This window comes from Salvelinus namaycush, chromosome 41 (genome assembly GCF_016432855.1).
Source record: "Salvelinus namaycush isolate Seneca chromosome 41, SaNama_1.0, whole genome shotgun sequence".
Taxonomy (NCBI): Eukaryota; Metazoa; Chordata; class Actinopteri; order Salmoniformes; family Salmonidae; genus Salvelinus; species Salvelinus namaycush.
In genome coordinates, this window is record NC_052347.1 from 6,989,780 (window position 1) to 7,007,805 (window position 18,026).

Consider the following 18,026-nt stretch of genomic DNA (forward strand, 5'->3'; position numbering starts at 1 on the left):
GAGAGTGAGCGCCGAGGAGTTTAGAGAGATATCACGTGTCTGGATTTAGTACCAGTCACTCTGCCTTCTACCACGGCACCTTTACAGAGTGCTCAGCAAAGTGGAAGAGGGGAAGGTGGGGGGGGGGGGGGGGGGGGGGGGGGGTGTAAGTGTGTGTGTGTGTGTGTGTGTGTGTGTGTGTGTGTGTGTGTGTGTGCGTGTGTGTGCGTGCGTGTGCGTGTGTATGTGTGTGTGTGTGCTTGTGTGTGTATGTGTCTGCATGTGCGTGTGTGTGTGTCTGCGTGTGCGTGTGTGTGTGTGTCTGCGTGTGTGTGTGTGTGTTTGAGGGCGTCAGAAGGACAGTATAAGAGTTAGAGTTTGGGTTGGACAGCGGTGGAGTGTTGTAGTGTAGAAAGAGTTTTATTGACACAAATACAGTGAAATGCCTTTCTTACAACCTCTTTCCCAACAACGCAGCAATCAATATCCCTGGTACTATCAATTGAAGTGAAGTAGGACAAACACACATGAGAAATAGAAATAAGAAGAACATGAAAAAGTAAGTAAGCTATATATAGGGACAGTTCCAAGGTCTGTAGCTATATATAGGGACAGTTCCAAGGTCTGTAGCTATATATAGGGACAGTTCCAAGGTCTGTAGCTATATACAGGGACAGTTCCAAGGTCTGTAGCTATATACAGGGACAGTTCCAAGGTCTGTAGCTATATACAGGGACAGTTCCAGGGTCTGTAGCTATATACAGGGACAGTTCCAAGGTCTGTAGCTATATACAGGGACAGTTCCAAGGTCTGTAGCTATATACAGGGCCAGTTCCAGGGTCTGTAGCTATATACAGGGACAGTTCCAGGGTCAGTAGCTATATACAGGGTCAGTTCCAGGGTCAGTAGCTATATACAGGGTCAGTAGCTATATACAGGGTCAGTTCCAGGGTCAGTAGCTATATACAGGGTCAGTTCCAGGGTCTGTAGCTAATATACAGGGTCAGTTCCAGGGTCAGTAGCTGTAGACAGGGTCAGTTCCAGGGTCTGTAGCTATATACAGGGTCAGTTCCAAGGTCTGTAGCTATATACAGGGACAGTTCCAAGGTCTGTAGTTATATACAGGGCCAGTTCCAGGGTCTGTAGCTATATACAGGGTCAGTTCCAGGGTCTGTAGCTATATACAGGGTCAGTTCCAGGGTCTGTAGCTATATACAGGGTCAGTTCCAGGGTCAGTAGCTATATACAGGGTCAGTTCCAGGGTCAGTAGCTATATACAGGGTCAGTTCCAGGGTCAGTAACTGTAGACAGGACCAGTTCCAGGGTCTGTAGCTATATACAGGGACAGTTCCAGGGTCAGTAGCTATATACAGGGACAGTTCCAGGGTCAGTAGCTATATACAGGGTCAGTTCCAGGGTCAGTAGCTATATACAGGGTCAGTTCCAGGGTCTGTAGCTATATACAGGGACAGTTCCAGGGTCAGTAGCTATATACAGGGACAGTTCCAGGGTCAGTAGCTATATACAGGGTCAGTTCCAGGGTCAGTAGCTATAGACAGGGTCAGTTCCAGGGTCTGTAGCCATATACAGGGACAGTTCCAGGGTCAGTAGCTATATACAGGGTCAGTTCCAGGGTCAGTAGCTATATACAGGGTCAGTTCCAGGGTCTGTAGCTATAGACAGGGTCAGTTCCAAGGTCTGTAGCTATATACAGGGTCAGTTCCAGGGTCTGTAGCTATAGACAGGGTCAGTTCCAGGGTCTGTAGCTATAGACAGGGTCAGTTCCAGGGTCTGTAGCTATATACAGGGTTAGTTCCAGGGTCTGTAGCTATAGACAGGGTCAGTTCCAGGGTCTGTAGCTATATACATTGTCAGTTCCAGGGTCTGTAGCTATATACAGGGTCAGTTCCAGGGTCTGTAGCTATAGACAGGGTCAGTTCCAGGGTCTGTAGCTATATACCGGGTTAGTTCCAGGGTCTGTAGCTATAGACAGGGTCAGTTCCAGGGTCTGTAGCTATATACATTGTCAGTTCCAGGGTCAGTAGCTATATACAGGGTCAGTAGCTATATACAGGGTCAGCTCCAGGGTCAGTGCCTGTAGACAGGGACAGTTCCAGGGTCTGTAGCTATATACAGGGTCAGTTCCAGGGTCTGTAGCTGTAGACAGGGTCAGTTCCAGGGTCTGTAGCTATATACAGGGTCAGTTCCAGGGTCTGTAGCTGTAGACAGGGTTAGTTCCAGGGTCAGTAGCTATATACAGGGTCAGTTCCAGGGTCTGTAGCTATATACAGGGTCAGTTCCAGGGTCTGTAGCTATAGACAGGGTCAGTTCCAGGGTCTGTAGCTATATACAGGGTCAGTTCCAGGGTCAGTAGCTATATACAGGGTCAGTTCCAGGGTCTGTAGCTATAGACAGGGTCAGTAGCTATATACAGGGTCAGTTCCAGGGTCTGTAGCTATAGACCGGGTCAGTTCCAGGGTCAGTAGCTATATACAGGGTCAGTTCCAGGGTCAGTAGCTATAAAACAGGGTCAGTTCCAGGGTCAGTAGCTATATACAGGGACAGTTCCAGGGTCAGTAGCTATATACAGGGCCAGTTCCAGGGTCAGTAGCTATATACAGGGTCAGTTCCAGGGTCAGTAGCTATATACAGGGTCAGTTCCAGGGTCAGTAGCTGTAGACAGGGTCAGTTCCAGGATCAGTAGTGATATACAGGGTCAGTTCCAGGGTCAGTAGCTATATACAGGGTCAGTTCCAGGGTCAGTAGCTGTAGACAGGGTCAGTTCCAGGATCAGTAGTGATATACAGGGTCAGTTCCAGGGTCAGTGCCAATACCATATTTACAGTGTGCATGGATACTGGAGTGGTAGAGGTAGATATTTATCGGGGTAAGGTGACTAGGCATCAGGATATATGATAAACAGAGTGGCAGCAGCGTATTTAATGATTGCATGTGAGTGTGTGTAGAGTTAGTATGAATGTGTTTGCGTGTTATGTGTGTGTGTGTGTGTGTGTGTGTGTGTGTGTGTGTGTGTGTGTGTGTGTGTGTGTGTGTGTGTGTGTGTGTGTGTGTGTGTGTGTGTGTGTGTGTGTGTGTGTGTGTGTGTGTGTGTGTCTCAGTGGGTGTGTAGAGTCCTGTGAGTGTGCATAGAGTCTGAGCAAAAATAAAAATTAAAGGGTCATTGCAGATAGTCTGTGTAGCCATTTTGTTAGCTATTTTGCAGTCGTATAGCTTGGGGATAGAAGCTGTTCAGGAGCCTGTTGGTGTCAGAATTGTTTCTCCGGAACCGCTTGCCGTGCGGAAGCAGAGAGAACAGTAAATGGCTTGGGTGGCTGGGGTCTTTAACAATTTCCCTTCCTTTCACACCACTTACTATAGAGGTCCTGGATGGCAGGGAGTGATGTACCCGGCTCTCCACACCACCCTCTGTAGCACCATGCGATCAAGGGCGGTGCAGTGGCCGTACCAAGCAATTATGCAGCCAGTCAAGATGCTCTTTTTGAGGATTTGAGGTCCCATGCCAAATATTTTCAACCTCCTGAGGGGAAGAGGCAATGTCGCGCCTTCTTCACGACCGTGTGCGTGTGGACCCTTTTAAGAGGTTGTAGGCCTATGTAAGTCAGGGGAATGTGGATAGAAGTTTGGAGGTGTTGGTTGTTTTCTAGTTCTCCTGAATTGCTCTCAAAGCAAATTTCATACACTAGTCTAGTATATTAGTCTAGTGTCAAAGCTATATTGTCTGGTAATTACTGATCAATATTCACTCTCTGGAACAAAACAACAAGTATAATTTGCCAAATTTATATTGGCTAAAAACACATCTAGATATGATCTGATCAAGTCTGGTAGTCATGTTTAAGAAGTTCCAACCACCAAGTAATACACTCATGAGTTCAATCTGATATCACAAGTAGAGAAAAATGCTTCCTTGTAGTGCAAACCCGAACAAAGTCACAGACAGGCTCATCTCTGTTAACAACTTTTGGGAAGGAGAGCTCTATCTATTAGTGATCAGTGATCACCACAACTGCCCGTGAAGTCATTGAAGGGAGTTTACTGGAATAGAGAATAAAGGGACAGAGTCCATCTGCTTCCTATTGAGGCATTTCTTGTGTTTCCGAGGGCAAATGCCTGTATTAAAGTCACCATTAGGCACTCACACACTTGCACGCACAACACACGCGCACACACACCCTAAATAAACCAGAAAAAAACTGCCAGAAAATACACAATTACACAAGTACTGGCTTAGGCCTACCAACACGGTATTTACAGTAGCCTTCACACAAACGTGAAGTAGATGTGGTAAGAAAACATATTTTCTCAAGAATAATGGGCAAGGATGCTAAAGTGGTAGGTCATCAAAGATGCATGTGACGCAATAGTCTGTTGTTAGAAGGGGCGTGTAAGATGGGCGTGCCCTTTCTGGGCGTGTTATAGTCCAGCCAGTTATATTTCGCATTCGACATGAGGGGACGGCTCGACCCGCCCATTCAAGGCTGGCTGATCTCTGGCACGCTTTTGTTCAAACTCAAGTCAAGTCAGTCATAATCGCCTGCCTAACCTTTAGTTTAGCTACTACACTGTAGTATGTGAATAGCAGCAGGCAACACGAATTTCGCTCTTCATATTGATTTCTTTAGACGGCTCTTATTTACAATATTAATGGTTTGGCAGCCAGTAGTGGCATTTAGGCTTGAAAGTAGACATATTGGTATTTTAGTTAGCGTGTGATAACTTGCGCAACGACTTCAGATACGAGCAAGGTCTCGGGACAAGGCATCACCTTTTGGAAGGACAGATTTGACACATCTTTCAGACTAATTTTCACCAGGTTGAACTCTTCGATAGCTTCTATGTTTATTCTATAGGCTAGTGTTGGACTGTCCTCTTGGCGTATGTGTCTGTTTGTCATATTCCCTCTGGAAGTCTATGGAGAGAAGCTGTTCAACTTGGATGTTATCCTCACGCGACTCTGGATTTAGTTACGTACTGTGAGACGTACACGCGTACTCCCAGAGGCCAGACGTTGAATGTTGACTTTACGACAAGAGTAGTCGAAAACACCTGACTTTACCCGATTTGAATGCCTGTGCAAGGATTTTGTTGGTTTCTGTGCTGCAGGCAGGGTTTCAATTTGCTCAGACGGGACTATGGGGAGAAAGAGGAGGAAGAATCTTTTGAGTTGCGCAACAAGGAGGATCTGACTTGCAACGGACGTGTAAGGAACCTTATCTGCATGCATTATTAGTATTACCATGTTAATATGATTTGTCTGCCCCCTCCTCCCCTATGATGCAGTTATACGGCGTTGTTAAGACTTGTCATACGCATCTATGCATAGCCTATGTATTATTCTCATCGTCCTGACTACTAAATAACAGCCAATATGTCAGTCAGTTGGGATTTTGCTATATAGGGAGACATAAAGGCTGACGCTATATGTTTATAAAAAGTAATCAAGCATTTAACCTGTATGGAACACGTTTGAGAGTACACAAAGTAGAAATTGTATTTGAATCTGATTGCTTACTATGACACATGCACATGTTATAACATAGTTATAACTAATAATAGGCTACATAGCCAGCATAAATCATGGTGCAGCTTGCTTTGAAGGGAAACACACAAGTAAGTGGCAGCTATAAGTTGATGAACGAATTTCATTCCTCGCCACAGAGAGGTATAGCTGGCTACATGACTCCTTGTCACCCAAGTTACCCACCTTTCTGATGTTGCCCTGAACACCAGCTCATGAATACACTCACTGCTGGCTATGGATTCAGCAGCTGGAAAATGAAGTGGAGTTGGGCCAGGGCAAGGTCTATCCATGCAAAAAATAACCATATTCCACTTTAGAATCTTATCCAAGATTGATACACATGGTAACATGCAGACATAGGCAGGAATGAGCAGGCCTATGTGCACAAAGATAGGCCTAGACTAGAGGTTGTGTTAGATCAGCTTTGTCACAGAGCCCATATTTACAGTTTTGAAGTGGTACCACTACCATCATGCTGACCTGACTGATTCATTTCCCAGGATACAGGGAGTGTGTCAGGTCATTCATGTGACCTGCTCCCTCCATCATAATAAAATACAGTTCCACTGTCATGGATACAGGGCACACAGACAGACAGAATCTGTGTTTGGCCTGTTCTTTGAGGCCTGGGCAACATTGAGTAATCTCATGCAGTGTGATGCAACCAATAAAGCCCAGTGTTGAATGGAATCGATCCTGTGGCCTCTGTCCACTGTATGGCAAACAAGACTGTGGCCTTGTCTTCTCTGTAATGTCCGTCATATAATCGGGCACAGAGAGTTCAGCATTGTGTGGGGTCATTGTTGCCCTGTATTGAGGTAACCTCTTTACGTCAATCTAGGACACAACGTACTGCACCCTCCTCACATGTCCATTAAAAAGGAGCTTTACCTAGAATTCATCGTCAAAGTCAATATTACCGACCGCAGCTTAGCAAGCCCTCTAGTTGTAGGCCTAATTCAATATTTCTTCATGTTACACTTTCAGTCATATTTTCTGTATTGGGAAGCATGTCTTCTTCCACAACAAGAACATGAAACACCCATCCAGCCGAATAGTCCACTCTCCCCTCCTGTTCACCTCTGAATATGTTATGAGTGATAGTCTATATCCATTCGTGTCATCCGTTCTGTCTGCCAGCTGTTACATACGTATGTTTTAGAATCTGGAGGGAGATACGGTTTTGATGAAAATGGTCGTTGTTGCGATTGATAGGCAGGTCTCTTCCCAGCAGTCCAACTGCACTAACAGACTGGCCTGGTCCGGAGATAAGAGGAACATCTGGTGTTCAGGGGGATCCAGAGAGGTGTCAGTACTGGAGAGTTGTTCTCCTTGGCAAACATCCCATGTCTTGATCATTATGCACCATCTGTCTGGCAGTGATAGCTAAAATAAAAAAACTCCAACCATGGTCCATTTCCTCAATCAATGCAGGGTTATTGTAGTATGTCTCAGTTAATGCAGCTTGATGTGCTTAAAGTAAGACTCTCTCCACCCCAGTGGAGGCTGCTGAGGGGAGGACGGCTCACAATAATGGCAGGAAAGGCGCTAATGGAATGGCATCAATCACATGGAACCCATGTTTGATGTGTTTGATACCATTCCACCCATTCCGCTCCAGCCATTAGCACAAGCCCGTCCTCCCCAATTAAGGTGCCACCAACCTCCTGCACTCAACCTCCCACCATATAGCATAACCCCTCCCATCTAACCTAGCCATGCATATCCAGGCCAAAAAAATGTCACCACCACTTTTTGCCCCTCAATCATGTCTTCTCTCTGTCACTACCTCTTTGTGACTTACAGTAGGGTAAATGCATTTGAGTTCACTCACTTTTTGACAGCACCCATTTTGATTTGAACGAAATCTTCCATACATATTTGCCCGTTGTAGAAGTGGTCAGAAAGTGACTTTTTGGACCTGAATGCCAAAACCTTCAAGAGATGAAGGTGCTCAAAGTTGACCTATTTTGCATACCCCACCATATCATAAGACACGTCTTCATCACTGGAAAAGATAAATGGTTGAGATTAATCTAATTTAAAAGCTTACGAACAGGGTTGTCAAACTGTTTTATAATTTATTTATTTTTTAAATTACATATTCGCATATGTTGTAGCTTAGACCCTATTTTACATCATCTAAGGTTTTTGTGTTGTGCCCGCCATTGGTTGAGACACAACATGCACTTCAATACAGGTGGGTGTCATGTTTTGGCTGATAAATGTACTAAATGAGAATCAAATAGACATTTAGACTTTCAAGCAATACCACAAAGATGGTTGGAGGTCCACATATCAGAGAATGTTGACTTGAATGTGAATATGTTGTTTTACATTTTAGGCTACTGTTAATCCTCCATAGGAAATCTATTGAAAACATTGAAGAATAGATAATATTATAGACATGACCAGTTGACATTCGACGGTGGGTGGACCGGCGGCCATCTTTGTGGTAGTAATTAGAACTTAAAATTGCAATTGAATTTACATTTTAATGGTGTACCAGCTACAGATAGTCTGAAGGGATAGGTCCATTCTATTAGTTCTATTTCTAGGATTGAAATGACACTCACCCTGTATTCAAGAGCATGTTGTGTCTCAACCGATGGCGGCACAACACTAAAACCTCAGAGGATCTAAAGTAGGGTCTAAGCTACAACGTATGAACAAAATCGGAGTTTCCACGTTTTTAGATAATTAACGTTAAAGATAAAAAATATATACATTTCTATTCATAACATTTTTGTGCAAGTAATTATTAAATAGTTTGACAACCCTGTTTGTAAGCTTTTGAAATGAATTAATATGGATTTACCCAACAGTGTGCTGCACACTTCCTTTCCCAAAAGAGCACAAAGAGAGTAACCGCTAAAGAACATCCCTGTTCAAATCAATAATGATCTAATTTCACATTCATTGTTTGGCCGTCCATGTTGTATTATCTGAACTACAGTGAGCATAGGCTACGTGAATGAGTGGTGATGGGGGTTTGGTCTATTGTTCACACCACTGGCTTTGGTTTGCTCCAGTGACTCCAGTTATTGTGTGTTCATACCCTTTTCTACAACAGTAGGCCTAACCTCCCGCTTGAGATTGTATCTGCTTCTTAACTATAACCGGACACAACTCCCGAGAAAATATTGATTATTGATTTCCTGCCTACTGCTAATCCTGTTTCCTCCCGGCCTGACCCTTCTCACTGATGTGTGCTGGATATAGATACGACCAGTCAATACTACCTGCTGAGCCAACCATTAGACCTCAGCTGAGCCAGACTAAGAATGCACCATTACAGCACAGGCTCCGAAGGCCGTCCATGCCAAAGAAAATCAAAGGATTTGTGAACTGTAATATTTAGCTTTCCATGGTGTCAATGGTGGTTTTGGGGGTGGGGTCAGAAGGTGGGTGTCATAGATGAGTCCTGGTCCTGGGAAAGCCCTACAGGGAAGTTCCACTGTTTACACAGTGGCCTCAGTTACGTTCAGAGTTGGACAAGCCGCACTTTGAGGCAGTATGTCAGACCTCCCCTCCCAGTGTGTGTGTGTTGGAACGTTTTCTCTGTAAAAGCTTGTTAGCTAAATGGTCCCTGCTGCTGCCAGGGATGACCACAGCTACCCACAGGCCTGGTGGAGGAGTGAGGAGTCTCCCCTCCGCTCCAGATACATCCATCCAACATCTTCACCACCACCACCAGCTCCTACGTCAACGTTTTCCTCTGCGGTGCCAAGAACGGTTAACAGCCGTAATACTGAAACCCTGGAGTGACGCTCTGTGCCCGGCCTGTGCTCCAGCTGTAGTTGGAGGCACGAAGCAGTTGTGACGCTTGTGCAGGCTTGTCTGGCAGAGCGGTCACTGCCTGGGCCAGTTCAGAACCTTTCCCCTGCATGTTTACAATCCGGATTCTAAGAAATTGCTCTCCCAACAGCTGCCCAAACAGTCAGGCAGGCTGAGCTGAATGCCTTCAGTGTTGAGATAGCCAGGACACTAATTTTAGGAGAGGACATCCATCATTCTCTCTCCCTTCCATGTTTCCACTTAAATCTCAGCATTCTGCTAGATGCAATGTGAAGTTAGGCCTAGCTATGTTTGCCACCGGGCAATGTGCCTGTCTGCGACAGCTGCCAGCATTACCAGGAAGAATCAAGTCCAGTCGTGGCTTGCACGAAAGTGGGTCCCGTTAACCGGCTAACGGCGATGCCTCTGCCCTCCCCTCCTCCCTCTTTATTAGAAAAGAGTCTTCAGAGGTGTTACGGTACACTGGTTTATATTTGGTTTCCGTTGCGTCGCGGCCTCACCACCTTCAGGCCACACATCTGGTCCTCAGGCTGGCGTTGGCAGAGCCCGAGCATTTCATCCTGGTTACTCAGCCTCCCAGGAGAGCTGCAGGGCCAGGCAGGGGGAGGAGGGAGGAGAGGGTGGTGGTGGAGGGGGGCCAGAGGAGAGCGGAAGTGAGCCACGGAACGAATACATCACGGCATCTCTCTCTCTCTCTCCCCCTCCTTCCCGGGCCCCCGCTCCAGTCCGGATGATTCATCCCCTGCCTGCCCTTTCTTCCACTCTGTCTACTCTCTCCAGCGAGATCGATTCCTCCAGACTTCTGAATAGCACGCCGTTCCCTCCTTCTCTTCTCCTTCTATCATCTTTGGGACTATGCATTTAAAGAGGTAGATTAGATCAGTGGTTCACAAACCGGGGGGCGGGGGGGGGGGGCGAGGGATCGGTGGGGGGCTTTCAACATACTCTTGAAAGTTGTAACGGTAGAATGCACAAGGTGCAATTTTGAAACTGGGTATTACATCATCAGTTTTCCTCTTGTCATGTCAGTCATTGTATACCTTAGAGAGCTATTTATCACTTGTCCAGATCAACTGTAATGTTTGAGTCACTCAAATGTCACATGAATACACATTAGACAAGGCAAAATGTATAGAATTACAAGAAAATGAGCTTTAAATCTGCAACATTTTCTCTGCAACCCCATGACAAAATGTGTAGAATTGCAGGAAATAAGTGTGAGTGAAACAGTTTGGGAATCTCTGGCCTAGATTAACAGACAGGGGAGATCATGTTCAGTGACAGTGTTCTTTTCTTAGAGAGTACCGACTCACAATAAGACTGGGGAGGATTTATTTATTGGATTTATAAGCAGACTTGCCATATGGCAAACAGTGACATCAATCAGTTCCGTCACCAGTTTTCTCTCAGTCAGACATGGCAGGCTCAGGCTGTGCCTGGTGTGAGCAGAATGTCTAGAGAACGGGGACTTGGCCAGACGATTGAGGGTTGCCGAGGGCCAAGCAGAGCCAGGAGCAGAGGAGGGCCACGGCCCGCTCGGGCCTCATTCACAAATTGTTTTACGACACCATTCAGTCATTCCTATCGGGCTCGTCTGACGTTTGCAGTACCTCTCCCTGGGTTAAACTTGAACTCAATCACATTACTCACACCTTCTTCTTATCATTTCATTTGACCTCTGGCCCTCCGCCCGGCGTCTACCCTCATACAGAGCGCGTACTGTAAATTAGTAGTTGGATTTTTCTTTTCCAATTTTTTTTTTTAACTTTCTGAAGCACTTTGCGGAGGCAGAGTCCTAAACTTAGCAGACCCAGCAGTAAAATGTGGTATTTGAACAGCGAGGGGCCCAGAGCTGACCTGGATAGTGTTTCAGGTAGGCCAGAACCCCGGGCTGGGCCGCCGCAGGGCCTCCCTCAAGGCCACAGAAACACACAGCGCACCACGGACATGGGCCAGCTGGATCACAGGCTAGCTCTGATGAGGTTTTCCAAGGCCAGGCTAGGATTCCTAAGGGCCCATACGCAGTAAAAGGAAATCTCCTTTCCAGCCACTGGCTACTTCACAGGGCGTCCAGAATAAAAAGTTCACTGTTCCACCGTGAAAATTGATTTAACTTGACTGCAGGGGCTCCATGTATTCAGTTGACACATCTCTCAGTGTGCAGCAGAGAGAGGGGTGGGGATGGATGGCTGTTTAAGAGGAAAAGTACTGTACACTGAAATGATGTTGGCCCCTCATTGTGATTTTCCAGGAAATGAAAAAAAAAAACTCTGCTTAGTCATCAGTGCAGTTAAAGTAGAAACAGGAGTCTGTCTCTACACCCTCATTTATGGGCCTAGTCTGTTTGTCTCCCTGGTCTGGCCTCTCTCTCTCTCTCACTCTGTCTGTCTCTCTGTCTCTCTCTGAGGGAGGAGTGCCAACAGCATGTGAGGGTAGGCTGTACTGTGTTACAGCCTTGGTTGGTCTAGTGACCTAAAGGTTCAAGTGCTCTGGCTAGAAGTGTTTGCTAAGAAACAAAGTGATTTATTTCTGTTGGTTAATTTTGACACTGTACCAACATTAGTCTTATATGGAACTTGAATATATCATTTTGTCATTTGTGTGTTTATAGACACACACAGCTATGTGAGAAAGGAGTGCCACCGACAACAAATATTTTATGTTATTTGCCTTTTTCACAGAAACGACTGGATGTGAATAAAAGGGTGTGGGGTGTGTGTTGAGCTAAAGTACAAAATAATCCTCTGTTCCTGGTTCTTATGTTAAATGAGCCTGTGTTGAATGCCATATTTCTCCCAACCATCTCACCCTTGGATGTGAAAGCCAACCACTACAAGAACAGAGCAGCTATGTGCCTGGTGTGGATGGCAGGAAAAGCAGGCAGCATGCCGCATTGTAACACACAGGGTTGGCTGGGGGGCAAACCTTCAGAGGGGGAAATCACCCCATATAGACTTCCTGGGAACCTACCATGCTAACTGTCATAGCACATTAACTAGCCTACATCAAATCTCTACAGGGTTATCTACCTTGAACTGATTGGCCCATAGCTCTCTCAGATCACCCCTCATTACACATGTATGTTGTAATCGGAGTGCAGACTCTTCCCAGCTAGCACATAACGTTATGAGAACCATATGTTTCTTAGATCTTGGTGAGAGGGTGTTGGTCCTATGGTTATTTTACATACTACCTTCCCAAAACTTCCTGGGAATGGTGCAGGATAGTTGCTTGGCTTTGGAACATTCTAAGCTCATTTACACTACTTGAACAGAACGTCTCCTAAAAGTTCAAACATGGTTACATTAAATAAAAATGTTGGTAATATTCTAGGAACGTTCTCCAACTGGTTTAACAATTGGGAATATTCTCAAATAGTTCAGAGAACATTAAGAAACAACGTTCTTCTGTGAGAATTTCAGTACTTCAGCATAATGTTTCCTATAGGTTTCCATCGTGGTTCCATTTAAAGTAATGTGCTTACATTGTTCTGAGTATGTTAAGAAACAACATTCTTCTCTGGGATTTTCAGTAGTTTCAGCATAACGTTTCCTATAGGTTTCCATCGTGGTTCCATTTAAAGTCATATGCTTACATTGTTCTGAGTATGTTAAGAAACAACATTCTTCTTTGGGATTTTCAGTAGTTTCAGAATAACGTTTCCTACATGAGGAATCATGGTTCTATTTAAAGCCATGTTCTCAAATAGATCAGAGAACATAAAAACAAGATCCATAAAAACCACAAGAAAACTTTGGTAACGTTCAGAGAACTTTCTAAGAATGTTATTTTAAAAAAGTATTATGTTCTGAGCATCAACAAAACTATCTCTGTCCTCTGTCTTGTTAAGTGTGTTCAGCTGTGTTGGTTGCACCCACTAATTGGCCACACCTGATGTTAATGAGTGCTTGTTTCCTTTGAAATGGAGTCTGTTTGAATAGACTAAAATGAACAGCTTTGTATGAGTTAAAAAAACATGGTATGCTAGCTCCATCCTGGTGGCCCAGTGGACGAATTCCATGGATTAAGAACAGAAGGTCATAGATTCAAATCTCACTGATGTGCCACAATAAAAAAAAAAATACATGTGTTTACATGATTAATGCCTAAGCAAATTCGTTTTGATCTGTGCTTGGAGTTCAAAACAGTTCAACTCAGCTAACGATGTTATTAAAAGTCTTGTTGAAACATGTTCTCAGAACCTTATTTTTATTACCTTCAAATAACCTATCATTTCCATTCTCAGAACATAAATAAACCTCTCAGGAAACGTTCAGGGAACCATAGTAAAATGTTCTCAGAACCTCCCTTCAACCTAAATATGAATGTTCCCAGAACAGGCGAAATGTTCACTTCCGTTCTCAGAACGTTTTACCGGTCAGGAAATGTATGGCTTCATTCCCAGAACCAATGGGAAACCAAAAACGTACATGTCCACAACATTCAAGGAACCAAATGTGCTAGCTGGGTTAAGTGTTTTTTTTTTGTTGCTTTTTTTCCACAGGGTCCACTTGAGGTGACTCTCTCTCAGCCGACTCGCACAGCCAATGGGACAAACGGGTAAGTTGTTTGTGTGTGTGTTTGTGTACGCATGAGGGAACACACGTTGTGCTGCTTTCAGGAAGTCAGCGTTCCAGTTTTTCAGAATGTTTACATCAGAAGTTCCTCAATAGCTCTTGATGTTCGTGTGTGATTCTGTGTAAATGATGTGTCACCAAGCACGGACATCCTTAGTACTCTTTATCTTTTACTTCCCTCTACAGAGCTTGGTTCATGGGGCTTCTCAAATCAAATAAATTGTATTGGTCACATACACATGGTTAGCAGATGTTAATGAGAGTGTAGCGAAATGCTTGTGCTTCTAGTTCCGACCACGCAGTAATATCTAACAAGTAATCTAACAATTTCACAACAACTACCTGATACACACACGAGTGTAAAGGAATGAATAAGAATATGTACATATAAATATATGGATGAGCGATGGCCGTGCGGCATGGCAAGATGCACTAGATGGTATAGAGTACAGTATATACATATGAGATGATTAATGTAGGGTATGTAAACATTATATAAAGTGGCGTTCCTTAAAGTGACTAGTGATACATTTATTACATCCAATTTTTTATTATTAAAGTGGCTAGAGATTTGAGTCAGTATGTTGGCAGCAGCCACTCAATGTTAGTGATGGCTGTTTAACAGTCTGATGACCTTGAGATAGAAGCTGTTTTTCAGTTTCTCGGTCCCAGCTTTGATGCACCTGTACTGACCTCGCCTTCTGGATGATAGCAGGGTGAACAGGCAGTGGCTCGGCTGTTTGTTGTCCTTGATGATCTTTTTGGCCTTCCTGTGACATCTGGTGGTGTAGGTGTCCTGGAGAGCAGGTAGTTTGCCACCAGTGATGCGTTGTGCAGACTTCACTACCCTCTAGAGAGCCTTACGGTTGTGGGCGGGGTAGTTGCCGTACCAGGCGGTGATACAGCCTGACAGGATGGTCTCGATTGTGCATCTGTAAAAGTTTGTGAGACTCATAGTATGCCTGACCACACACGAACACACACACACGCAGAAGTACACGTATGATCTTAATTTGAGCCAATTTTCTACAACAGAAAATGTATCCTGCAGCAACAAGAAATAATAATGGTCATTTTTGTAGGGGTTGATACATTTCTCATGAGGGAAAATCAAGTGGAAATTACAAACTTCAGAAGCCTTTTAAACCTCAAATACACTATAAGTTCTCCTGCAACAGGGTGATCAAATTAAGATTCTATATCTGTAGGACGTGCCAATACCACTACCAGATTCGCAGGCCATCTGTCAGCATGAGACAGGGGGACTCTCAGACCCGGGTGCAAGATAAGACAAACACAGACAGACAGACAGACAGACAGACAGACAGACAGACAGACAGACAGACAGACAGACAGACAGACAGACAGACAGACAGACAGACAGACAGACAGACAGACAGACAGACAGACACAGACACACACACAGACACACACACACACACACACACGGACCACTTGACCTCCACCAGCAGCAGTGGTCATGGCAGTCTTTATTTTACTTTTTATTTATTTAACCTTTATTTAACAAGGCAAGTCAGTTAAGAACAAATTCTTATTTACGATGACGGCGTACCCCAGCCAAACCCTAACCCAGACGAAGCTGGGCCAATTGTGCTCCGCCTTATGGGACTCCCAATCACGGCCAGTTATGATACATCCTGGAATCAAACCAGGGTTTGTAGTGATGCCTCTAGCACTGAGATGCAGTGCCTTAGACCGCTGCACCACTCGGGAGCCAAGACGTGACGTGAGTGTGGGATGGTGGTGGTGGAGGGGGAGATGAGTGATCTCAGGCCTGCATCACACTATCAGTCAGGCATCATATCCTTATCTACCCCCTCCCCTCTCCCACCTCACTCCCAGGCAATCTCAGTCTCAGTCCTCTCAGAGCACAGACAGCGTGGAGTGAAAAGCCCTAGAATTATATAACGCAGCTGATGAACAGTATACATAACTGATAATGTCACAACTCGCTACCAGAGGACAACTCAAGCAGGAAAGGGAGGAGGGCTGATGGTGGGGGCGTTGAGGGAGCGGTGAGCTGAGGCTCTCTGAAGCCTCAAGTCAGACGGGACATGCAGCCTCCTGAGGGAGAGAGGGAGGGAGGGAAGACCGGGTGAGCGAGGTGACTCAATCTCACTTCAGGAACACACCCTGGAGGGGCGAGGCTGGCACAAGCGTGTGTGTGTGTGTGTGTGCTGCCACCTCCACAGAGCAGAGAGGAGCAGGAGGCCTCAGAGCTGTCACACAGGTGATTTACTGCTTGCGCTAGAGGGAGTGTGTCAAATAACTGACTGACTATAATCATCACACTAAGAATTAGGTGCTGCACTACACAACCATTACATGGCCACTGGCCACACCTATCTAATGGCCCATTACAAAGCAGGGAGGAGACACTGTGACGTATAGTCTCACATATATTCGCACAGATTAGACCAGTTTAATTAGTTTTTTAGGGGCCCATTTAGAGTCAAGATAGAAAATTCAAGGCATGAAATTCAGTCACAAGTGAATGTAGGCTAAGCAGAATAGGTCTGTATTGAAAGGCACTGTGATATTGAAGGGATGTTGAGAGTTTGTGCTATTCTGCAAGTGAGCTTCATAGATTTCTGTTAATCTGGAATAAGAGAGTATATAGGTTCCAGCAGGACACTTCCGTCTTTGTGCACTAACCTTTATAGCACCTTCATTTGAACATGATTAGTCATGTCATGTAGTCGTTATTGCTCATTATGAGCCCTGCAGGCTTCACTGTGAGCACGTTCTGTTCTGCGGCTAGAGAGCTTCTCCTGAGCAGCTCAGTGGGCGTAGTTACATGTGTATTCACGTCCACAGTGTCTAGTGTGAAGTGAACAAAAGCCTCTGGTTAGCTAGGTCGATTGAGGTGTGATACTGCAGAGAGAGAGAGAGGAGACAGGTGTGGGATCGGATGGGAGGGCTGGCATATGCCCATATGGGCAACATATGTCCAATTTAGGTTAGGTGTTGTGTGTTAGTTTCCCATTGCGTTGACCTACTAACCCAGACTGGCTGCTCACCCATGGTGCCTGTCTGGTACACAGTAGACCGACAGTAGACCGACAGTAGACCGACAGTAGACAGTTAGTAGACCGACAGTAGACAGTTAGTAGACCGACAGTAGACCGACAGTAGACCGACAGTAGACCGACAGTAGACAGTTAGTAGACCGACAGTAGACCGACAGTAGACCGACAGTAGACCGACAGTAGACAGTTAGTAGACCGACAGTAGACAGTCAGTAGACCGACAGTAGACCGACAGTAGACCGACAGGAGACCGACAGGAGACAGACAGTAGACAGACAGTAGGCCGACAGTAGACCGACAGGAGACCGGCAGGAGACAGACAGTAGACCGACAGTAGACCGACAGTAGACCGACAGGAGACCGACAGGAGACAGACAGTAGACAGACAGTAGGCCGACAGTAGACCGACAGGAGACCGGCAGGAGACAGACAGTAGACAGACAGTAGACAGACAGTAGACAGTCAGTAGACAGACAGTAGACAGACAGTAGACCGACAGGAGACCGACAGGAGACAGACAGTAGACAGTCAGTAGACAGACAGTAGACCGACAGTAGACCGACAGTAGACAGACAGTAGACAGTTAGTAGACCGACAGTAGACAGACAGTAGACCGACAGTAGACAGACAGTAGACCGACAGTAGACAGACAGTAGACCGACAGTAGACAGACAGTAGACAGACAGTAGACAGACAGTAGACCGACAGGAGACAGACAGTAGACAGTCAGTAGACAGACAGTAGACCGACAGTAGACCGACAGTAGACCGACAGTAGACGGACAGTAGACAGTTAGTAGACCGACAGTAGACAGTCAGTAGACAGACAGTAGACAGACAGTAGACCGACAGTGACAGACAGTAGACAGACAGTAGTCCGACTGGAGACAGACATTAGACAGACAGGAGACAGACAGTAGACAGACAGTAGACAGACAGTAGACTGACAGTAGACTGACAGTAGACAGACAGGAGACAGACAGTAGACAGACAGGAGACAGACAGTAGACAGACAGGAGACAGTCAGTAGACAGACAGTAGACAGTCAGTAGACAGTCAGTAGGTAGACAGTCAGTAGACA

At 45.4% G+C, this 18,026-nt stretch overlaps 1 protein-coding gene across 3 annotated transcripts in view; it reads left to right on the top strand.

The window, feature by feature from the left end:
* The first annotated feature begins 4,529 nt into the window (after positions 1-4,529).
* LOC120034460 (unconventional myosin-X-like) overlaps positions 4,530-18,026 on the top strand; it is a 48,283-nt gene continuing 34,786 nt past the window's right edge. For all 3 annotated transcript variants that reach the window (XM_038981027.1, XM_038981028.1, XM_038981029.1), the window contains exons 1-2: positions 4,530-5,200; positions 13,824-13,879. In XM_038981027.1, the coding sequence (XP_038836955.1) occupies positions 5,066-5,200; positions 13,824-13,879 (191 nt within the window). In that variant the 5' untranslated portion in view covers positions 4,530-5,065. The remainder of the gene's footprint in view (positions 5,201-13,823; positions 13,880-18,026) is intronic.